Raw genomic sequence first — 25,508 nt, forward strand, 5'->3', positions numbered from 1 at the left:
TGTCAAAGCGCTAGGGGGAAATATTAATAAGATTTGTGCAAGCCTGGATAGAAAATATGCAGAAAGCGGCCACATTAAGCTAATTGGTGGATGAATATACACTTGTAAAAGTGCTTCTAATGGCACGTTTGCTGCTCTCCAAATGACTACCGTTAATGTGGAGAAGTGGGCTGCTTCGAAAGTCAGGACTGCTGGGACAAGAGGGTATTAAGGCATGCAGACGCAGTTATTACCTTGTGCTCCGTAATGCATGCTTCCCCCTCCTCTATTTTGGAATTCTGAGTTTGGCGTTATAGTACCATATGTTGATTATTTACTCTGATGATTACATTTTTTGATCTTCTATTTCTTCACTCAGCCGCCGACCCCCAATCACCTCTGTTTTGTGGCCAGATAAAATGTCTAATAGCTACACTGATAGCTTAGAAATACATAGAAACGCAAACTGATAACGCATATGTAGATTGATAATTACACACACACGTGTGGGGGTGCCTTTTATAGGAACACATTTAATCTGAGCAATCAAAGGAAAGTATATCCATCAACAGCCTCGTGTATGTGTTACAAGTAATAATGTGTTGTTCCCTCCTGAATGCTAAAGCAGGAAATTAATCTTTGTGTTCTACTGCCATTCTTATACCCAGAGAAGAACAGAGTTAAATCTCCCAGTACATCTCTCTGTTCAGTCACACACTCCGTCCTCCTCGTCTTGTATGGAATACTGCTTAGTGAATGTTCAGTTCTTTTCTCCCCCTGCTCCCCCACATCCTAATGAATGTGTTAAAGTTCCTTAGGGTTGTTCAATCAGCTTCAGTTGTGGAGCGATTCAAAGTATAATATGTGAGCTAGAATCAGCCTTTCAAGCTTTGGAAGCTGGAATATGAGTACTAAGGATCTTGGTTGTACAGACAAACTTCATACAAAGATTGAAGGTTGTGACCTTGAATTCATTCCAAGGTTTTGACCCTTACCTAATGTGGAAAATCATCCTCATCATGGAAAAAAAAAAAAAAAAGTGGTTTGTTTTTTTTTTGCACCCATTTTTGCTGTTTATCAGACATTATAGGAAAGCCCATCAGGAAATGCCAGGGTCTCTCTGGTGTTTGTGTTTAGATACATAAAACCTCAGCACAGACCCCTGGGTAGACAGAAGCTTTCTACAAGCTTGGTGGCAGAACATTGGTTCTGGCAAGAAACGTAAACTAGAAGATGTAAAGCTCAAAGCAAAAATGCTAGCACAGACTCTGGTGAGTGGTGTTTATTGCCAGGCAAGCAGATTTATAGCTGTCCAAGGACTCAGGTTTTATCTTTACGTCTGAGGGGAGAAGAAAACAAGACCACTTGCAGGGCCCATCCTTCTCCTTCCTCCTGTTTCTAGTGTTTTCTCTGAGGATTTCAAACTGTTCCTTTGCTGTCCTGAACCATAAAATGACTTACCCCCTAGCATCTCATGGTGATCATCTCCAAAAGAGTAACTTGTGTCGATTTAAAAGGTTTAATTGAGGCAAGAGCCTTATATACAGATACTGCTGTTTCTCAGAACTCCAGAGATCACAGGAGAACTACAGATATCTATTTATATAGCTTGATGGAGATATAACATATTTATTTTGGAATGGCTGAGCCTCATGTTTTACAGGATTTCCACAAACTCTATTGATAAAATGATATGGGGGCTTCGAAAGAACTTCCTGAGCAGTTTCCCTATACAAGCGAAGTTTTCACTTGAACAGATCATTACATTGACCAGGAGTAAAAGGTAATCCACAAGAATTACTACTTCTAATCACATTACTGATAAAGCATCAAGAGAAGCATGCAGATTATGGAACCATACAGTAACTCATGCTGGCGTATTTTCAGTCATAAACACATATGTTCTGAAAGTAAGTTGTATATACACAAGTTGGTTGAGAGGAAAAATTTTAGCCTAAGATTGGAAACATTTTAATTGAAATGTCTTGTGTGTCCAAATTCTACGTATAAATAGTCAAATAAGGGAGTTTGACTTTTTTTAGTAAGGCTCAGAAAGTTAGTGGGGCTTCCCTGGTGGCTTGGTGAAGAGTGCCTGCCAATGCAGGAGACCCAGGTTTGATCCCTGGGTCGGGAAGATTCCCTGAAGAAGGAAACGGCAACCCACTCCAGTATTCTAGTCAGGGAAATCCCTTGGAGAGTGGAGCCTGGTGGGCTGCAGTCCATAGGGTTGCAAAAGAGCTGGATACAATAGCAACTAAACACCACCAACAAAGAAGTTTAGTAGGACTCTTACTTACATGTAAGGAAATTAGGTCCTGGTTACTTCCTAGTCACACAGCTGGTCATTGGCAAAACGAAGACTAGAATTCGGGTGTCATTTGCTTATGTTCTTTATTTTCCTCTGAGGCTGAATATGAGCAAGTTATATTAAGCATAACCAAAATTTGAAATTTTAAGATCCAAATTCTCTTTTAGCCTCTAAGTTCAGTTAGATACGCTGTGCTTAAAGATGCACAGGTAATTTTATATTAAAGGTTGATCTAGGAATCTTCTAGGAGTCTGCTGGATTTGAGATTTCCTATTTTGAAACTTCAATGATTCTTAAGATACCATTGTTAATTATTAAAATGTATTGTGTCTTTAAAAGTTTCTCAGATTTGATTTACAGTGGAGTTAGGTAATGTGAAAAATAACTTTGGACTCTTCCAAGTGCAATTCTAGATATTGTGGAAAGTAATTCACACCTCTGAAAATTCTGTAGATGGCAAAGCAAGGCACTTGCTTTATTCATTTGCAAACAAATGACCTACAGAAGAAACACATGGACCTGGTTTAAAGCCAGACAAGCTCAAATTCCTGGGTACAGGGAAGAAATCCTGGCAGGCCTTTAACAGCTTAGCTGGAGTTCCTGTGATTAAATATGTTGTAACCCTGGAGTGATCTATCGTAATCACAGATTTTAAAATAAAATTGCTGTGCAGACGGTTATTGAGGAGAAAAGCAATCATCCTCTATGAACTATATGTTCTCATCTGGTCCATAATCAAGAATATTCTGTAACAAAGTAAATTTTTATATCAAAAATCAAACAGTATACTTTAAAAAAACCAGAAGAGCCATTTAAAACTAATGCCTTGACATTTTGATTTCTCTTGGTTTGAGAAGTGGTCATTTTGGGATGGTGTATTGTTCAATTTCTCAATAATTTTTTTCTTCTAAAAGATACCTTCTTCACTGAAAAGTAGTTTCAAATATGAATCAGAAACAGAAATGGTAGGGATTTATTTCTTGAAAAATCTACCACCGCCATACCTAAAAATCACATAAAATTACCATGTTGTCTTTTCCTCCTGCTCCCAACTGCAGTCAAGGGCCATTTCCTTCAAACTTCCAGTTTCATTCAAGGTGATGAATTCCTTAATTCTGTACTTTCTTTCTTTTTTTTTTTTTTGCAAGTAATTTGATATGCCTTTCCTTAGTATACTACCGATTCTTCATGATTGAGCATCTTCCATTTATAATAAGACCGATTATAATGAGAGTCGTGCAGTGACCTGAGGATGGTAGTCTCTACAGGTGCACGTTTGTGTACATGCACATGTACGTGATAAGTAACTCTTAAAGTCAATCCCTAATGTGCAAATGGTATTTATAGAGAGCAGACCTGTGTTAGCAAGGACTAATAAGAGTCTCACCTTGACAGAAAATTCTTTAAGGCAAAGTTTTTTGAGAACTCTGTCATTCTAACCAGTGGTGGATCTTCCTGTAGAGTTCATTTCTCCTTTGGGGGAAAAAGGAGGAATTGGAAAGATACTTCAGACAGCTCCTTTATAATCCACGCACACTGAATTTAGCACCAGCTTCTGTAACCACAGCCAGCCAGTATATACATAGCTGTGCACACATTCCATGACATCGAGGGGCTTGGGTTGGTGAGGAAAGCATATTTGTTTCCCAGAAGGGATAAATGTGCATGGAGGTTAACAAAGTCCAGTCTTGATTTTTCTTTGCAAGTTTTCATTTCTTTTTGTACCACACCCTGTTGATTTTTTCTCATGGAACCCTTCTGTCCTGGGGAGGGGCAGAAGAAGCAAGAATGGACTGGTCAACATTGTATTTAAAAGGTAAAGTGATGCCCTTGAGAAATTCTGCAAAACATAAATTTCCAAATGATGGAAACCGGGTAGTTTTTATTACCCAAAACGAATTTGATGTTTTTTTTCTTATCAAGTCTAATTTGAACCATTTGGTGCAATCATGGTATAAATGAGCATGCCTCACTCTGCCTACAGATATTACAGTTGTTTCAACTGGCCTGGAAATATTAGCCTGAAACACTGGAAAAGCACACTCACTTGAAAGAACTCAGTGAATAAAGAAGAGTATAATTCTGTTTACTTACACAGCCAGCCTGTTCCAGTGTATACTGTATATGGTAGTGGTTCAGCTTTCTCAGTCGGTGCCCTCCCAGAAATGTGTGTTTAAATGTAAATTCGCTAAAACAAATAAGCATGCCAAGTTGTTTCCCCACATAATTTCAAGTGTTTCTCAAAAATTATCACAATATTGCTTACAAAATTTCCCCAAGTGCTTCCCAGAATCTGTTATTTTCAATAAGAAATTTTTGTTGTTGTTTTACCATTTTTCTTCATCTCCCCCCTCCTGCACACCCCCACCCCTCCCACCCCCACTTCTTGCTTGCTTACACACACACACACGTGCAGCCACACAGACACAAAAATTTTAACCCATGCCAACTCGTGTAAATTAGATAAATAAATAATTAGCCATTCCACCCCCCCCCCCAACAAAAAGAGGGGAAGTGGCTCTGATATATGTGGAGAGTACCCAGACCAGTTAAACTTTTTGGCTGAAGAGAGGGTTTAAAAGTAACTTGACTTTTAGAGGAACAATTGAAAATTGAAATATCTGCTTGTCACATATGGACCTACATGAGTTCTAAAACAGGTAGCTTGTAGGTGAAAAGGAGAGAAGAGGACTTGTATAACTTCTGTAAGATTTTTTTGGTAAAGCTATAGGTAGTGCTTTCAGGCCTCACCTGCAGCCCCACCCAGCCCTCAGGTGGCATTCATGAGCTCTCATTTGCAGCAACCCCCTACACCCCCATATGAAGTTGAGGGACTGGCCCTGTTCACAACATCTGAGATAATAGTCCGAGCCCACCACTTCCCCCTGAGGTGACCTACCACTTAAATGATAAATTTCCTAATTTCTGGGCCACTTCCTTGACACACGTCCACCTAACCAAGAGGCCAGCACAAAGGCAGGTGAAGGGGAGCTTGGGTGAATTAACAGACTACTCTTCAACTTCTTCCAGAGTGTGTGTGAAGATGTGTGTGCATGCTCCGTGTCTGCCACATGTCAATATCAGCTCTGTAGTGACGCAGCCTAAACTTTTTATGACTACACATCCTTTTCATAAAATACATGAGCGTGCACCCCAGTGCATGTGAAGCTGTTTCCAAGTTAGTAATATATTGTAAATTTACATATAAAAATGTAACACATTTGTCCTTTTAGGTTAAAAAAATAGAAATTCTCATGTTTACTCACCACATCAGTGGACTTTTGGGTACCCCCTACAGATAGGAGAGAATGGAGGAGGGGGTATGTGTTTTTCTGTTTACAGCAGAATGCAAGGAACATGAAGATGGTCTGTATATAAATCGGGAAAGTTGTGAATGTTGAGTTCTGAGTGAGAGTTCATGCAATTTTCATAGTTTAATGTTTTGTGTCAGCTTCACTGAGGTATACTTTACATGCCAAAAAATCTAGGAGTTTTTAAGTCTACAACCTAGATAGTCATATGTACATTAGCCTTAGGATATAGAACATTTCCATCACTGCCTAAAGTTCCCACTGTTCTTTTACAGCCAGTCCTTTCTTCCACCCTCGGGCCCTGGCAACTACTGATCTCATTTCTCTTCTTGTAGGATTACATTTCAAGGATGATTCCTCTGACTGGCATAGTAACATCGGTTATCTTTTAGGTCTGACTTCTTTCATTCTTAAGATTATGTTTCTATCAATAGTTTATTCCTTTTTATTGCCCAGCAATATTCCTTTGTGTATATCTCCCACTATTTAATTAAGACTTAAACATCAAGAAAACCTGGAAAAACGTATGTTTCAAATTTTACATAGCATGGTTTCATCAGTTTTTAACTCTGCAATTAATAGTTCAGTTTTGATAGAGTACCAAGCTGGATTGGCTTGGGATCGTTTCTCTACCTTCTACCCAAGTCCATTCCTCTTGCCTTAATACCTGAACTCCTCCTGAAGGAGAGAGAAGTTCAGTTCAGTTCAGTCACTCAGTCGTGTCCGACTCTTTGAGATCCCATGAACCACAGCACGCCAGGCCTCCCTATCTATCACCAACTGCCAGAGTCCATTGTGTCGGTGATGCCATCCAACCATCTCATTCTCTGTCATCTTCTTCTCCTCCTGCCCTCAATCTTTCCCAGCATACATGTCTTTTCCAGTGAGTCAGCTCTTCGCATCAGGTGGCCAAAGGATTGGAGTTTCAGCTTCAACATCAGTCCTTCCAATGAACACCCAGAACTGATCTCCTTTAGGATGGACTGGTTGGATCTCCTTGCAGTCCAAGGGACTCTCAAGAGTCTTCTCCAACACCACAGTTCAAAAGCATAAATTCTTCGGCGCTCAGCTTTCTTTATAGTCCAACTCTCACATCCATACATGACCACTGGAAAAGCCATAGCCTTGACTAGATGGACCTTTTTGACAAAGTAATGTCTCTGCTTTTGAATATGCTGTCTAGGTTGGTCATAACTTTCCTTCCAAGGAGCAAGCGTCTTTTAATTTCATGGGTGCAGTCACCATCTGCAGTGATTTTGGAGCCCCCCAAAATAAAGTCTGTCACTGTTTCCATTGTTTCCCCATCTATTTGCCATGAAGTGATGGGATCGGATGCCATGATCTTCGTTTTCTGAATGTTGAGCTTTAAGCCAACTTTTCACTCTCCTCTTTCACTTTCATCAAGAGACTCGTTAGTTCTTCACTTTCTGCCATAAGGGTGGTGTCATCTGCATATCTGAGGTTATTGATATTTCTCCCAGAAATCCTGATTCCAGCCCAGAAAGAAGAGAAAATCCCAGTAGGAAACTGGTCATGAAAATAAGTTGCCGATACAGTTGGAATGGAATAATACCTTAAGATAGCACACTATGCTTGCAAATCTAGACATGGTATCAGAAAGTATGCCTCGTAAGCCTCTCGTTTTGTTTTAGGTGGATAGCATTTCATTAAAAGCTTTAAAATTAGATCAAAGGGGAAATGTTTTTAGTTTTTAGCGATTCGTTTTTTTATTTTTCCTTTAAATTATGCCTTAAATTTGACAGAAAGAAATTTATGAAATAGAGTAGAAAATTACACTATTCTGTGCTGGTCTTTAAGCTGTTTGCTGATTTCTTCACAATGTGAATAGTGCCTGAGCAAATAGGCCCTAGGTCTCTCCTGTGTTTAGTGTTCCAGTCTCATTTCCATGTGTGGAAGGAAAGGCAGTGTTACCCTCTGTACTCTAGCATGCTAGTGGCCTGCCATGAGCACAAACAGGTTTATTCTTGGCCTTCAAGCAGATTCTCGGGGCTTAAGGTCAGCTCACAGTCTAATGATCCCAGAGTCTCTAACTGGTCTCTCTCCAGTCTCTTCACATGTTTCCTTCTCTATTCTCCCTTCCATCACATAAGAAAAAAACAGTCAATCTTACTTGACTTTGGTTGTAAAACTACGCATCATGTAAGGTGTTTTGATATGAAAAAGGGACCCAAATAAAATCGTTGAAGCCATGATCGTTGACCCTACTGACAAAGATTTTAGAAAATCACTCTGGACCCATATTGAACTGGGTGCCAGATTTCTCCTAAGAAGCACCAGTTCAGTGAATATAAAAGGAAGGCTTTTCATTTAAAATGTTTAGATGTAAATATTTTAAGTGTTTTATACTGTTTCTGAACCCAGTAAAACTGGTTTATAAGTCTGGATTATTTGCTTACAAATCTTCTAATTGATAGGATAGCCAATTATTATCATAGGAAATCAATACTTATCCTAGGGACTTCACTGGTTGTCCAGTGGTTAGGGCTCCGTGCTTTCATTGCCAACACATTTCATTGTGTTTGGTCCCTGGTTATAGAACTAGAATCCCACAGACTGACATGGTGTAGCCAAAAATTTAAAAACATATTTATCCTAATACTTTGCATTTCACTTAACAGGACAGATCTTATCATCCTTATTTTGTAAATGATAATTTCCAATGGAATGGTCATTGAGCTCTGGTTACAAATGGGGGAGCCGAAAGTAACTCAGCCACCAGCTACAACATGAATGGGAAGGACACGAATCCAATTGCTCACTCTGATGTGCCTTTTCATCCACACACAAGCCCATCATCCCAGTATGAAGCGGTCAGGATGTCCATAGTGACCCAACAGACTGAATTCTTTCCATTACTGTTTATTTTGTGACAATACCAAATTCTCTTTATGGCTCCCAATCACTGGTAAAATGTAGTTGACATGATAAGGAGGCCTAGGTTTTAGATTTGTACTTCTCAAACTATCCGTGAGGAAGGACCAGTTTTCCCCCGATCTTGAGCCAATACTTCAGTTAAATAAAGTAAAAATCAGTTAATTTTAAAAGAAATGACCATGTCTTTCATTGTACAGCAGTGTCACGTTGTCCTGAAAGTTACCAGATAGCTACTCTCAATTCCTTGCAGAGTGGTCCTTTTTGATAGCATATGGGCCACTCATGGTTAGGACTTCCATGGCGGCTCAGACGGTAAAGCGTCTTGCTTACAATGCGGGAGACCTGGGTTCGATCCCTGGGTCAGGAAGATCCTCTGGAGAAGGAAATGGCAACCCACTCCACTACTCTTGCCTGGAAAATCCCGTGGACAGAGGAGCATGGTGGGCTACAGTCCATGGGGGTCACAAAGAGTCGGACACAACTGAGCGACTTCATTTTTACTTTCTTTCAGACCACTCATGTAAAGTCTTAACAGAGGAGTCTTAAGCCATGGTTTGAGAATCACTGCACCAGATCCGGATTACTTCTGTCAAAAAGATCTCCAGGCAAAAATCCTGGGCCTCCCTTGTTTTCCTTTGATGATTTCTAACTCCCTTCAACTTAAAGTAGTTGAAGGATATGCTAAAACTGATAGTCATTCCTTGCATTGAGCTTTCAGACCCATTCTATTACATGAGACAATCAACTTTGTTTCTTGTTGCAGTTTTTCTGTTTATGAAAGGGATGGTCTTTAGATGGTCTTGATGAATGATGGCTTCTTTGGAAAGAACATCACATTGCCTGGATCCAGAGGGTACCCTATCAGGAGGATTCTAGTTGGAGTATGTCATGTAGATACTTGACCTGTCCCCAGGCACATTCATTTACAAAGATACTATGTTGTCCTGCTGCTGCTGCTGCTGCTAAGTCGCTTCAGTCGTGTCCAACTCTGTGCGACCCCATAGACGACAGCCCACTAGGCTCCTCTGTCTCTGGGATTCTCCAGGCAAGAATACTGGAGTGGGTTGCCATTTCCTTCTCCAATGCATGAAAGTGAAAAGCGAAAGTGAAGTCACTCAGTTGTCCTTCTAGGTAAATATAAATGGATGCTTCTGTTACCATGATAAATAAAGCTTCTCTTTTACCATTCAGGCAACCAGCAAAGTTCTAAACCTTGCTTACCTGGATCTCTTCCACCAGAAGTAAGTAGTTTAACAGAGCAGTCTCCATTTTAGTGGAGACAGCCACTCAGGACTAAAAAAAGAATCTGAAAGGCAGTAGATTTAGAAATAGCAGCAGGCATTCGTGGCGGGCCAGGAGAAAAGAGAAACCATATGGGACTGCTGTGTACCGTTAGGGGAGGGAAGACAGAAGGGTGATGGAACGGAGATACCTCAGGTGGGTTTGATCAGTTGCTATGGTTTCTGAGGCCTATTTTAATATCAGAGGCTGCCAGCTCTGTACGTATGGTATCAACATGCACATTTAGATGCAGGCTACCTGGGAAGAACCTGAGGTAAAAATGGCTGTACACCACTCAGATTGAGTTTCCACAGTGAATGCTTTCATAAAAAGACTAATCAAGAAAATGGATTTGATGGTAAAAGAAAAATGGTGTAGAAGAGGACATGGCAGTGATCTGGAGACCAGCCTTGTTCAGGAGAGGTCTTGCCCCCTGTTATCACAGACTCAGTGTGCCCACCTGGGAAATGGCCTCATGGATGACAGTAAGTTCAACGAACCTGGAGTCAGAATTTCTGCATTCAAGTCCTGGACCCCAGTTAGCATCTTTGCAACCTTAAGAAGTCATACCTCTGGTGTCTCATCTGTTAAACATTTGCCGAGCTCTGGAAGCTATTATAAGACTCATATGAGATAATCTCTGTAAAATCACTATTTATTTCTCTGCTTATTTACAATACCAACAGTCTCCTCTACTTCCCTGTCCCAATAAAGGATGTAAGGGAGACCACTGCTACGAGTGGTACTTTTAAAAAAGTGGCTACTTCGCAACTCCAGGATTATGCAGTCAGTCACTGTGTCGGCATATCTTGGTATGACTATTGTGAGCAGAGAACTGCATGAGAACGTTTAATCTGAAGGCTGATTTCTCCTACAAATGAGGGAGGGATATCTGTATTTGCCAGTTTACATGGTTCAGTCGCTCAGTCTTGTCCAACTCTTCGCGACCCCATAGACTGCAGCACGCCAGGCCTCCCTGTCCATCACCAACTCCCTGAGTTTACCCGAACTTATGTCCATTGAGTCAGTGATGCCATCCAGCCATCTCATCCTGTATTGTCCCCTTCTCCTCCTGTCTTCAATCTTTCCCAGCATCAGGGTCTTTTCCAGTGAGTCAGTTCTTTGCATCAGGTGGCCAAAGAATTGGAGTTTCAGCTTCAGCATCAGTCCTTCCAGTGAACACTCAGGACTGATTTCCTTTATGATAGACTGGTTGGATCGCCTTGCAGTCCAAGGGACTCTCAAGAGTCTTCTCCAACACCACAGTTCCAAAGCATTAATTGTTCGGAGCTCAGCCTTTTTCACAGTCCAACTCTCACATCCATACATGACCACTGGAAAAACCATAGCCTTGACTAGATGGACCTTTGTTGACAAAGTAATGTCTCTGCTTTTCAATATGCTGTCTAGGTTGGTGATAACTTTCCTTCCAAGGAGTAAGCGTCTTTAATTTCATGGCTGCAAGCACGCCCGAGAAAATAAAGTCTCTCACTGTTTCCGCTGTTTCCCCATCTATTTGCTAGAAGTGATAGGACCAGATGCCATGATATTAGTTTTCTGAGTGTTGAGTTTTCAACCAACTTTTTTAAAAAATATAAATTATTTTAATTGGAGGTTAATTACTTTACACTATTGTATTGGTTTTGCCATACATCAACATGAATCCGCCACAGATGTACACATGTTCCCCATCCTGAACCCCCCTCCCTCCTCCCTCCCCATACCATCCCTCTGGGTCATCCCAGTGCACCAGCCCCAAGCATCCAGTATCATGCATCGAACCTAGACTGGTGATTCGTTTGATATATGATATTATACATGTTTCAATGCCATTCTCCAAAATCATCCCACCGTCTCCCTCTCCCACAGAGTCCAAAAGACTGTTCTATACATCTGCATCTCTTGCTGTCTTGCACACAGGGTTATCGTTACCATTTTTCTAAATTCCATAAATATGCGTTAGTATACTGTATTGGTGTTTTTCTTTCTGGCTTACTTCACTCTGTATAATAGGCTCCAGTTTCATTCACCTCATTAGAACTGATTCAAATGTATTCTTTTTGATGGCTGAGTAATACTCCATTGTGTATATGTACCACAGCTTTCTTATCCATTCATCTGCTGATGGACATCTGTTGCTTCCATGTCCTGGCTATTATAAACAGTGCTGCAATGAACATTGGGGTACATGTGTCTCTTTCAATTCTGTAAACCAACTTTTTCGCTCTCCTCTTTCACTTTCATCAAGAGGCTCTAGTTCTTCACTTTTTCTGCCACAAGGGTGGTGTCATCTGCATATCTGAGGTTCTTGATATTTCTCCCAGCAATCTTGATTCCAGCTTGTGCTTCATCCAGCCTAGCACTTCTCATGATGTATTCTGCATATAAGTTAAATAAGCCAGGTGACAATTTACAGGCTTGATGTACTCCTTGCCTAATTTGGCACCAGTCTATTGTTCTATGTCCAGTTCTAACTGTTGCTTCGTGACCTGCATACAGATTTCTCAAGAGGCAGGTCAGGTAGTACTAGACACCAACACACATATAAAAGGATAGAATGCCAGAAGTGAGCCTTCTAAGGAATGGCTTATAACTATTAGAGCTTCTTTTTAAGTAATTTAAATAAATGACAAGTATCACCTTAATATCAAATTAGGTGTTGTGATTCAGACCATACAGTTGTGGTCCAGAGAGAATTTCACATCACAGGGCTGAGTAGAACTGTCTATGAGAGAGAATTCTCTCTTGTAAAAATAGTACAGTTCCTTTATCCTGTTTGCCCTAATGTAACATCTTACGTATGCATAGTACAGTTGTTAAAACTGAGAAATTAGGATTGATACCATGCTGTTCACTAATTGAGAGACTTTCCTGAAATTTTACCAGTATTCCCACAAATGTTCTTTTTCTGATCTAGGATCCCTGGAATCTTACATTCATTTGTGCTGTCTTAGTCTCCTCCAGTCTCTAACCAATCTTTGGTCTTTCTTTGGCTTTAAAAAAAATCTTTTCCAACATTTACACTTTGAAGAATACTTGCGGCTGTTTTGCAGAACACCTTTTAATTTTGTTTTATCTGATGTTTTTTCATAATTAGTTTGAGGTATGCATTTTTTTTTTGGCAAGCATGCCACAGAAACCACAGTGTATCCTTCTCAGTATATAGATCACAAGGTCTGTGATGATCCTTCATTTAGGCAAGTTGGTTAAGGTGGTGTCTGCTAGGTTTCTTCCTTACAATGTTATGATTTTCCTCTTTGTAATTAATAAGGTTCTTGTCTTGTATTTAAGATGATTTTGTGCTTCCATAAATCGACTGTCAAGGGTTGGAACAAGTACTGTTCACAGAGGGTTGTCAAGTGTCCTGTCCTGGTGGGAAGGAGCTGTGCCCTAGAAGATGATGGAGTCATTTAAGTGTTTGAATAGGTTATTCTCAATCCATACTGAAATGGATTGCCTGACATTACATTGCAGGATTTTTAAGTCCTACCTCCAGGCATATCTCATAGTTACTAGCAAAAATGAAAGTGTGAAATGCTTTTTAATGTATATTTAACAACACATAGTCTGGTGATTACTGATGTGTATTCTCTGTGGACGCTCTCTACTATCAGAGCAGGATGTTAAGAGACAATATTTTTACACATTCTTATCTAAATCCATCACATGTTTACTTTCTGAATATCTATAACTGTCATTTATAACAAGATCATAAAAAGTCAAATACTCTTAACTCAAACTTTGAATCATAGAATTACAATCAATTTTCAGAAAAAGTACAACTACTGTGTTTCCTTACTCTACCTTATGAAATTGCCTACTGTAACATGACACTAAAATTCAGCCACTCAAAAGGGGAGGAATACAGCATAGCAATTTGAGTATGGGGGTGACGCTACTTCATTCATCTTCGTGATTTAGAAATTCAGATAATAGATCTTATTTAAAAGAAGTTTCATCATTGAATCCAGTGTCATGTCTGTGTTAAAGAAAATTTGAAAAGAAAAAAAAAATAAAATTTGAAAAATGTACCTAATTCCTTCCTGTGGTGTCACTATTTGATAAAGATTAAGGTACCATGTTATATTTTGCTTTTGCATACACTGGGTTGCACAGCAAGAGTTTGCGTCTTGTACTAATATATGCTAAATACTTGCATAGTCTATAGACCATTGTTGTTAAAAGTAGCAGTAGAGTGTAGGCATTTTAGATCACAGAGCCCCAGTGGTCTACGTTTTGTTTGCTTTGACATTATTAAACTCAATCTGTTTCTCTAACTGTGACTCTAATGACTGCATTTGCATGGCAGAAAAGTTTGCTTTGTGGACCAACTTGTATATTAACAGAGCTTGCATGTTGTTTTCTGCTCTTGCTCGCGGTGTTCCGTGAGCAGACAGAGCACCTTCAGCTGCACTGAATAATTATGCACAATCAATAAGTTTCTGTGTTTGTCTTTGTCGTTTCTTTGATGTGGCCTCCAGGATGCTGCCGGCAAGGTGCTGGACCGCTGGGCCATCATGTCTCGAGAAGAGGAAATCATCACCCTTCAGCAGTTTCTGCGGTTCGGAGAAACCAAATCCATCGTGGAGCTGATGGCGATTCAGGAGAAAGAAGGGCAGGCCGTAGCTGTACCATCTTCAAAGACAGACTCAGACATCAGAACTTTCATTGAGAGCAATAATCGCACCAGGAGTCCTAGCCTCCTCGCCCATCTAGAGAACAGCAACCCTTCCAGCATTCATCACTTTGAAAACATCCCCAACAGCCTTGCCTTCCTACTGCCATTCCAGTACATAAACCCGGTCTCAGCCCCGCTGCTAGGATTGCCTCCAAACGGGCTGCTGTTAGAACAACCAGGACTGAGGCTGCGGGAGCCCAGCCTTTCGACCCAGAATGAATATAATGAGAGCAGTGAGTCTGAAGTCTCCCCCACGCCCTATAAGAACGATCAAACGCCCAATAGAAATGCCCTGACCAGCATCACTAACGTGGAGCCCAAAACCGAGCCAGCCTGCGTGTCCCCCATTCAGAATTCCGCCCCAGTTAGTGATCTGTCCAAAACTGAACACCCGAAGAGCTCATTCCGGATCCACCGGATGAGAAGGATGGGGTCAGCCTCCCGGAAGGGAAGAGTGTTCTGTAACGCGTGTGGGAAGACGTTCTATGATAAAGGTACTCTCAAAATCCATTATAACGCCGTTCACCTGAAGATCAAACATCGGTGCACCATTGAAGGCTGCAATATGGTCTTTAGCTCCCTCCGCAGCCGGAACCGCCACAGTGCGAACCCTAACCCTCGCCTTCACATGCCTATGCTAAGGAACAACCGAGACAAAGATTTAATCCGGGCCACGTCCGGGGCCGCCACCCCCGTCATAGCAAGTACAAAATCAAATCTCACACTCACGAGCCCTGGCCGGCCCCCAATGGGTTTTACCACTCCCCCACTAGACCCCGTGTTGCAGAACCCTCTCCCTAGCCAGCTGGTGTTCTCTGGACTAAAGACTGTCCAACCAGTTCCTCCATTTTATAGAAGTTTACTCACTCCAGGGGAAATGGTGAGTCCTCCGACCTCCCTCCCGACCAGTCCTATCATTCCAACCAGTGGTACCATAGAGCAGCACCCCCCACCCTCCTCTGAGCCAGCAGCGCCAGTAGTGATGATGGCCACTCATGAGCCCAGTGCCGACCTGGCGCCCAAGAAGAAGCCCAGGAAGTCCAGCATGCCTGTGAAGATCGAGAAGGAAATTATCGACACCGCCGATGAGTTTGACGATGATGATGACGACCCCAACGACAGCGGGGCCGTGGTCAACGATGGGGGCCATGACAATCACTGCCACTCCCAGGAGGAGATGAGTCCAGGCATGTCGGTGAAGGACTTTTCTAAGCATAGCAGGACCCGGTGCATTTCAAGGACAGAAATAAGAAGGGCTGACAGCATGACTTCTGAGGACCAAGAACCTGAGCGGGACTATGAGAATGAGTCTGAGTCTTCGGAGCCCAAACTCGGTGAGGAATCCATGGAGGGGGATGAGCACATGCATGGTGAGGTGAGCGAGAAAGTCCTGATGAGCAGTGAGAGGCCGGACGAGAACCACAGTGAGCCCTCTCACCAGGATGTCATCAAGGTGAAGGAGGAGTTTACAGATCCCACTTACGACATGTTTTACATGAGCCAGTATGGACTGTACAATGGCGGGGGTGCCAGCATGGCAGCCCTGCATGAGAGTTTTACATCGTCTCTGAATTACGGCAGCCCTCAGAAGTTCTCCCCAGAAGGGGACCTGTGTTCTAGCCCAGACCCTAAAATCTGTTATGTGTGCAAGAAGAGTTTCAAAAGCTCCTACAGCGTGAAGCTTCACTACAGAAATGTTCACTTGAAAGAGATGCATGTCTGCACGGTGGCTGGCTGCAACGCTGCCTTCCCCTCTCGCCGAAGCAGAGACAGGTCAGTAAATCTCCATTGGCTGCTCCTGCTGGGGGGTGGAGGGTGCCAGTCATGGTGGACTTGACACATTTTAAAAAATCCAACTTCAATGTTTTCGATGCACTGTAAAGATTGTCCACAGTGACCGCGTGATCCCCAGGCTGCCATGCTCGTGAAGGATTGTTGCAGTCGCTGCTTGTTCTGATTAAGCATGCAGAATCATACGCCATCTTACTCAGTAATGCACGCCATTTTTCTCTGTGCTCTGTCTGTGTGTATGTGTGTGTGTGTGTCTCCATGCATCTAGGTGTGAATAAGTTAACTGTGTACACAGTTCCCTGCTTTCCCGTGAACTTAGAAGCTGCAGCTTCTGTTATATATATTTCTGCTTTGCCTTGTGGCTTTATAATTAAATCAATATATTATCTTCATACACACGTATTTATCCAATATAGAAACAGAAATTTACGGATGGAAAGAACCATAGGTCCAGGACATCGAGACAGCCTGCATCTGCGTAGGTATAACCAGAAATGTTATCGTTCTTACATGAGTATTTAGTGTGTCCATGAATTCTTTAAGAGTTGTAGAAATAGCGGAAGAAAATGGGACCAAAGTAATTGTTGATATGGGGAAATGTTATGACGATTGTGGGTTACTTCAACTTCACAATGTCTTTGAGCACATCTCTAAAATATAGTCTGTCGTGGGAATTATGCATAGAAGGGGAGGCATGCATATACTTTGAGGATCAGTTAGAATATATTATGTCCAGCCTTCAGATGACATCACACCTTAGGTATGTAGCTGTGGCTCTGAAACAGTTGGGCTTAAACAGAAGCAGCTGGTCCTAAACCTACAGTGTTCTTTCTCAATCTTAAAGCAAATGTAATATAAAAGGAATGTGTTCAGGTGGCCAGCGGTGGAGTAGCACAGTTGTTCTCCCCTTGTGGAGATGAGCTTATGAGCAGAGTATTACACACCAGCCTAACTAGAGTCACTCAGTTAGTTCATCCCATTATAACAAATGCAGTTTTTGGTTCTACATTGTCTTTTAATAATGTATCTGGAGAAAATTTTTTACATGGTAAAAATCAATGTATGTGGAAGAAACAATATTAACTAGGAAGTTTGCAAATAGCCAGCCCCCAAATTCTAGTGTTTCCCAGGTGGGTAGAGTTGTTTGATAAAGTAACATACAATAGAGGTACACTGAAAAGTAGCGACCTGCCTCTAGAATGTTCTGTTTTTGCCATATTTAAAAGTTCAGTCTTCTTAAAAATAAAAGAAGAAAATACTTTTTCCTTTTATACTAAAATACATGGGACCCAATGCATGAAAAGCAAAAGGTCTGAGAAAAAAATTCAGTAGCCGTCTTCATACAATTCAAAACATGCTTTGAAGAGAAATCTATCTTCTTAAAAAATTCCCTCCCCCCAACTCCATTTACCTTGTTCTGTAAAAATGTTTTATGGTCACAGAGTTCTGAAGTTCCAGGTTATCATTAACAGTCCCAGAATACAGCAGTTAAGATAGCTAGACTTTGAATAATAAAATATAATACTATATCCATCCCCCCCACGTTTGTAAATAATATTCATTCTTTTACATTTGAAATAGTGCACTTGTGATAATGAGGTTAATGCATTGGATTTTTTTTTAACAAAAATAAAAGACTCATGAAAAACTGCATAAAATATTTATGGAAATGGAGTGTTTGAAGAGAAGCCAAAATTTAAGCTTATTTGCATGAATTCCTATCACAGTTTTAGTTGTTTTGCTGAAAATACTGCAAGTCATAACACTCAGATAAATGGCTCTGGGACCAAAGGCTACAACACCCAAAGCTTGGTGCTTTCATTTACATCAAGCCACTAGAAAACGCAAGCGCTGTTTTTATGCCTCAGTGTATAAGGAAGTACTGTGGAGAGGCTGGTTTGTCTGAGGAAAAACATTTATTGATAGAAGCAGAATATTTCGATCTCTAATTTTATTCTAAGGATTGAGCATTCCATGGTTGACCATCCATATACAAGTTGAGACCACTGCCCAGGATAACTAGGATATAGGATATTCCAGGTGCGAAGCATAATACAGATATTCTCCCATGTATGTCCAGTCTCACAAGAGATTGCAAACCCCAGAAGACAGGTGATTACATTTCATATGGGTGAAATAGCATGTCACGCCAAATCGTTTTAATTCTGGAATTTTGTCACACACAATAAAAAGCAAATTGGAAAAAAAAAGTACAAGAAAGTCTTCTGATTCTCACTTGAAACTTTGCTTTTCAAGAGTCCTCAAATCTTTTGACCCAAGGGTAAACACTTAGCAGAAACTTTGATACTTCAACTTTTTTTTTTATAAGAAGAGTGTTCATCCTTGTTGCGTCTATGACTTGAGTTAATATGTGAGCGTAGCTACCACCGAATAAGCGAATAAGCCATTAAATACCATCCTCTTCTGCATCTCAGGAAACGTAACTGCTCTATAATTGTACCCCTGTTTCATTGTCATCAGCTAATGTTGACCTGTAATTTGATCTCCTTATTCACAAAGCCTCTGCCTCACATCTCAAATCTACCCATAGACTTCTCTTCCCTTGTCTCTTCACTTTTCTTTGTATCAGACACAAGAACCCCAGGAATTTTGTGTTCCTGCTTTTTTCCTCTTCAATTCACTATGAAGCTAGGCTAAGTTTTCTTGCCTTTCTCTGCACCAACACACCTTCCCAAGCAGAAATCCCCCTCTGTCTTTAATCCTGCTGTGCCTGTGTCCATTTGTCTCCTCTCCCCAGCGTCTCGACTCATCCATTCTGGACTCTGCAGTATCTTCCTTGTGCAAACAGAGCATTAGAAGGCATTTTGAGGTGGGGTCGGAGTATGCAAGGGTTTACCTGTGATAAAACTTAACAGAATAAACCCTCTTCCTTCTGTTTATGAAAGCAGCCTTCTTGTCTTTGGGCTTAGAACACCTTACTGGAGTGAGAAACAGGTCTTCCTCGGCTTCTTGCAAGAGGGTTATATTTGAGGGAGTTGTGTGTGTGGTCTCAGACAGGCAGTTAGCGGGATGGAAGTAGAAGGATGGTAAGTGCTGTGTTTTACATTTGGCAACTAGTTTAAATGTCCAGCTCTTTGCTTAGCATCTTTCTAGGTCTTGTAAGCTCAGATTGAACGCTTTTTGAAAAACAATATTCTTTGTGTGAGGTCACCAAAAGGGACACGAGAGAGAGAGAGTGGGGCACAAGCAAGGTTTGTGAGGGCTGAGGATTTTGACTGAAGTATCAGAAGTGCCCTTTCTATACATTTGTGAATGAGTGTGAGTTTAATAAATTTAAAAACAAAGAGGACCATTCCACAGTAATGACACAGAGCAAGCTAATATGCACAAACTCCAATTCGTCTGGTCATTAGGTGGCTGTTAGGGTACTTTTTGTTCTGAGTTTTAGAAGCACAATGTAAATTACTTTCCCTGTAAAGAACTACAGAACTATAAGGCGATGGCTGATATTTAAGTGTTTAAGTGTATACTGATAGTAGTGTGTAGTGTTACACCCAACAGTCACTAGACACCTGTACTTCTTTCTTGTTTGTCCCTTGATTTTTCTGCTAAGATGCTCTTCTGTCGGGGAACAGCAAAGCTGACTCTAGGCTTTGAAGTATACCTATGAAAATATTCCCTGGGAAGAATTCTAACTGGCCTAGAACCTACAGTCTTCATAAAGGACATTTTCTTGAAGAATGTCATAGAATTGGTTGGCCCTGGCTTTCTATGGTCATTTCTTATCCTCTCTCTGGTGTTTTGATCCCCAGGAGGGCTGAGTGTCCATGGATCATCTGTATATTAGGGAAGCCCATTTATAAGTTACATTTGGTTTTATTCCAAAAAATAAAACCCCCTGTGTCCTCTTCTATTGAATTCCTTATCATTTGTTAGTATGTTAAAAATCTATTTATACCTGTTTCAGTGATAGGCTGTTTTAAAACTCCCTCAACTATAATGAAGACTTTGTCTACAGAAACTAGATGGTCTACATAGAAAGAAATACTTAATCTGTTTGTTTTTCATCTTAACATGAATTTTACCATCTTTGTTCCTCTCTTCCCTCTGAGAATAGTGGCCACTCATTGCTACAGTTTGTCTTGAATTTTATCAGAAAGGTAAGCATTATGTTTGATCTTCAAGGTGTAGGAAAGGTGATTCAGCCCCATGAATAAATTTAGAAACAAAATAATATTTGCTTAGGGTGATTTATAAATAAATATGAGGCAACCATTGGTGCCAAGTGGAAACCTTCTCTTTGATTGCTACTTAAATCCATCCAGATTTAAACATGTAAACTTCTTGATTTGTATGAAGTAAGACATCTGTATTTGGTTTATTAAAACTTGCTGATGTCTCCAGAACTAAATGTGTTCCTATATAGGCCTCTGGGTAGCCGTAGCTAAAAAGCAGAGATGTATAGTTTTTGCTTGTTTGATTACCTGACTTCCAGCCCTGTACAGGTGTGCAGGAATAAATTAACATAAGCTACCTCTGACGAGCCACTGCATACATTAACAACAGAGGTGAAGATGCGAAAACATGCTACCTGCCTCCTGTTTTCACCTTCCCAGCAGCGACATCCATTTTTGCCATCATTCTTGTTTAGAAAAGTTCTCTGTAAGTTTCCAAAGAGAGATTTTCAATAAATGCATATGATTTCACTAGGCAATACCTCCAAGAAATAAGCCACTTAGCACCAATTTAAGATAACTATTAGTGTATTTGCCCTAATACAATTAGCTGTCAAACAGTGTGTTAATCTTCTCCAAGTACGAGAAGAGAACAGTTTTTAAGGCATCAGCTTTTTCATTTCCTATACTTTTTGCCATCCAAACTGCAGCTCTCCTTTACCAGAATTCTTTTAAAAGGTAAAGTCACGTTGGTCCTCTGACTTTTAAAGGAAGACATTTTTTTCCCCCTCTGTTACTCTTTTTAGTTTCACAATACAGCTAGGAGATCAATAGGTCTTTTGTACTTATCTCCATTACTTTCCATCAAAGGCAAACAAAATAAATTCCCCCTTCTGAGTAATTGCTAGTTGTGCCCTCCTCCAGCGAAACTTTGGTAGTAAGATAAACTTCAGTGTCATTCCTGTCTCGGGGGTTCTTTTTATATCCTGGGAGAAGGGCAGTGAGCAAAACGGCCTCCTTGTATCATGGGGAGAGACTCTGTCAAGCCTACCATGAGCCTCGGATCTTCCTAATGACCTCCTGCTGGCCCAGCTGGATGTAAGACAAGCTCATTTAAGCCTCTGCTGACCTTTCACTCCTCCAGCCCAAGAAGTACACCAATCACTTCCACCAAACTGCCTACCAACTAGACAACAAAGCTTAATGGTGAGCAAAGGACTTCCTGTCCATGATACAAAGAAGTTCTTACAAATTTCTCTTGATAGGAGTACCATTAAATCTCTTGTGACTACATAACTTCCAGTGCGTAAATGCAATGCTTGCATATACCCTGTATTCCTACCTTCCCTCAAAAGGAATGAGCTACTACTCTCTCCATTGGGAACTTGAAAATCCAGGCAGAAATAGCATTTAGATCAGCATGTACATACTGCATGCATAGGTGGTAATTTTCAAGATAGCACCACTTTGAAAGGGTCATCTTCATGATTTCTGTCTCCCTTGGGTTTCCCATCATCTATCTGATCCCCGGATAGACTTTTTTGGTCTCATTCTTTCTCATAATGATTCATTCTAAGTAATTGTTTTTGTAGATAGTCTTTTCTTTTTTAAAACAAATAAGAAAGGCCATTTCTCACCTGGAAGCAGGTTATGAGACTTCATATACATATTAGTATTTGCTTGTATCCTGCAAAAGTGGGTTCTCCATAAGGTAAGAAGCGTCTACCAGCCCTTTCTCACTGAGTGATTTGTTGTTGTTGTGCTAAGGAAACAGACTTTTCTTTCTGTTGAAATTTCATTGTGAAGGTTGGGCTAGAAAGCCTTTCTTTTTTCTCTTTTTAAAAAGCCTTCTCAGAAATAATTCAATGTTTTTGCCGTAAGACTCCCACAAGCTTCAAATAAATGAATGTGGCAGAATATGAAAGGAGTTTACACTTGCCAAAAAATTACAATGTCATAAAAAAAGGATTTATTAACTTTGATTCTTGAGTGCCAAGATGTGTGTGTGTGCATGTGTGAGAGAGAAGCAAGCTGAGAAAGAGGAAAAAAGAATGCTTTTCAGGAAAGGACAATTTTTCTTCAGTTACTTAACAGAAAGCTACACTTTTTAAAAATACCTAGATTTTATGTCCTAATGCAAGCAGCTTGAATTAAAACAGGAGTTGTAAATTCCTGGTAGAAAGCTGTTATGCCTGAAGTGTTAGTGATCTTAACTCTAGTACTTTATGGAGTTTATTACTTCTTTTATTAACTAGGGGGGGAAAATGTTACCTACTTCTGGTTTAATTCTTTTTCTTGCTTGCTCTAATTATTTTGACTTTACCTTAGGAAAAAAAAAAAAAAAGCTGTGTTTCTAACCTGAACATATGTAAGTGATGGCTCCAGTTTGCTATTGCATATATCAATTGGAATTATTGCCAGCTATTCAAAAACTATGCTAACGTTCTCATGTAAATGTATCCACATAAAGTATATGTGTGTTTATATGTGAACAACCACATAAATCAGAATATCAAAAGACAGATCGTTCTTAATTGCCAGAATAGACATCTTCATCTTGGGAAATGATGTATGAAGTTACTTTAGCACATGGATGGGAAATAAGATTTTTTTCAGTCAGAAGAGACAGATTTGGGTGATGAGAACGACAGACCTTCAGAAGTAAGCCTCCTGGGTCTGACGGCCAGCTAAGGGGAGCCGCTCGAACTCTGCTGGCTTTTTAGTCCGCTCTGTCACCAAGGGGGCACTGGGGGGTCAGTCCGCTCACTAGTAATTGTGTTTTACAGACTTCTAAAGCAATTGGCTCAGTCAGTCCCAATTCAATAAAAGTGGAGAGCAAGAGAGAGAGCACTTTTGTTCTATTTTTTACTTGAAATTATTTCATTCAGCAGTCTGTCTTTTTTATTACCAGGACTTGACATTAGCACTCCAAGCTATATTAGCATCCATTTCAGCAGTTCAGTAATGGTATTAAAAAAACACTTAACTTCAACGGTGAATGGTTGTATGACAGTACCATAAAAAATCCACATTAAAAAAAAAAAACTTATGTATTTGTCCCAGCAAATTATTTTTCACTTGTTTAACCACTTCAAAGCTATGTTCTTGAGATGGGTTTTCAGGAAGAACCTTCTTGCTCTGAGAATCAAGCAGTCAGCGGTGCTCTGTTGATTAGGGAATCAGGAGAAGAGGGAAAGAGAGATCCAGTGGGGCGAGGGGAGGTAAAGATTCTGTTTACCCTGTAGTTAGATTACCTTCCATTCATCAGCAGAGATGGAATTGGCAACCTCAGAGCACCCAAGGTGAAATTCTTGGATCCTCATGCCTGGCTGGGATTTGATTTTTAACCCAGCACTCCCCAAACTTGGGAGCAGAGCCTAACTACTTTGGCACTGCAGTGTGCTCATAAATGACTACATTAGGTTCTAAATTTTGATTAAACATTCAGTAATTAATCAATGGTAGACATGAAGCAGTTGGCAAGGTCCAGAGCTGCAAAATGTTTAAGACATAAAACATTACGAAGTAATTAGAATATGCTCCTTCAAGAGAAGGATTGCCTTCAATAAAGAGGTAAATGATAGCATCCTGCTTATTGTGGACGTAGGCAGCCAGAGCAATATGATAAACTGCTGGAGATACACATATCAGTAATCATCCACATTATTAGTGCCATTAATCATAATTCCAAAAATATGACAGCAGCAGCCAACTTTTTGACCAATTTCGCTTCTGCCCGTTGGCCATTATAACTTCGCTAATAGACTGCAGAGCTCCTGTGCGTGGCAGTTTGCATTGAGAATGGAAGGTTAATTATATTTGAGCTGCTGATTTCTTCTCTCCTTGGAAAAGGCTTAGCACTTTGACAATCCCAAGAGCTCACTGTTGTTAAACCAGTAAAAGTACCTTATTGAAATTTTCTTTGTTGGTCAGGAACGAGGAGATGTTTCAAATGAGATGCGCCAGGCTGGGAAAGCTGCTAATGTTTCTTGCTTCAAAGTGATCCTTGGGCAACAAGATGAAGTCAGAGGTTTCTTTAGCTCGGTTTGCTCTCGTTTCTCTTCGGCAGATGGGTAGAAATTTCTATGGTGATACACCAGGTGAATCCCACAAGATGCGTGGTGGTCTCAGTATGTATATATAGGACTAAGAAGTTGGGGGAAGTGGTTAATGGTATTGGAAGCAATAAGCACCTCTTTCATACAGAATTCTGCTTCTATGGTTATGCTTGTATGAATCAGAGTAAAAAGAATTTCCGAAAAATCTGAATGTTTCTAAACATTGGAAGGTAGCATAGTTGTGTTGCTGGTTGCTTAACTGAAGTTTTCCTGTTGGTAGTTTTGACACCATTTAACCAAAGATATAAATTAGATTTTTGTGCATTCTTTTTGTTCATGTGTCTTAAATAGTTTCATTTTCAACACAGAATTCTAGATAAGGCCGTAGCTCAATTATAATATTGCCTACAAAATCCTGTCCCTTGGGAAATTCACACATCCCTAATGCTCTCTTTTTAAAAGAGCACAAATTGTTTTAATGATATAAAACCTTCTTGGATAGTTAGGAAGCATTTCCTTTGAAAAAGATCTCAGAAAGAAACTGATGTTCCATGTTGTACACATTAGAAAAGAAAGCTTATTTTTAAATAGGAGAAGAAATTTGAATGTCAAGAGAAAAATGCATTCTTACTGCTTTGGAAATAGATATTTGGAACTCTTTGTATAAGATGGTAAAACATGGGATGGAAAACTGGAGAGTTAGTTCATCCAGTGGAGAAGGCGATGGCACCCCACTCCAGTACTCTTGCCTGGAAAATCCCATGGACAGAGGAGCCTGGTAGGCTGCAGTCCACCGGGTCGCTAAGAGTTGGACACAACTGAGCGACTTCACTTTCACTTTTCACTTTCATGCATTGGAGAAGGAAATGGCAGCCCACTCCAGTGTTCTTGCCTGGAGAATCCCAGGGACGGAGGAGCCTGGTGGGCCGCTGTCTATGGGGTCGCACAGAGTCCGACACAACTGAAGTGACTTAGCAGGAGCAGCAGCAGCAGTTCATCCAGGGTAAATATACATCTCAAAATTGTAGCTCAGATTTTATTCAAGTCCTTAAAAGATGCTGGGATGAATGG

The 25,508-nt window shown here is 40.6% G+C and overlaps 1 protein-coding gene across 10 annotated transcripts in view; it reads left to right on the forward strand.

The window, feature by feature from the left end:
- Positions 1-25,508, forward strand: part of BNC2 (basonuclin 2) — a 486,498-nt gene that overhangs the window by 444,600 nt on the left and 16,390 nt on the right. For all 10 annotated transcript variants that reach the window (XM_018051927.1, XM_018051926.1, XM_018051935.1 and 7 more), the window contains one exon: positions 14,256-16,225. In XM_018051927.1, the coding sequence (XP_017907416.1) occupies positions 14,256-16,225 (1,970 nt within the window). The remainder of the gene's footprint in view (positions 1-14,255; positions 16,226-25,508) is intronic.

This window comes from Capra hircus, chromosome 8 (genome assembly GCF_001704415.2).
Source record: "Capra hircus breed San Clemente chromosome 8, ASM170441v1, whole genome shotgun sequence".
NCBI classification, from domain to species: Eukaryota; Metazoa; Chordata; class Mammalia; order Artiodactyla; family Bovidae; genus Capra; species Capra hircus.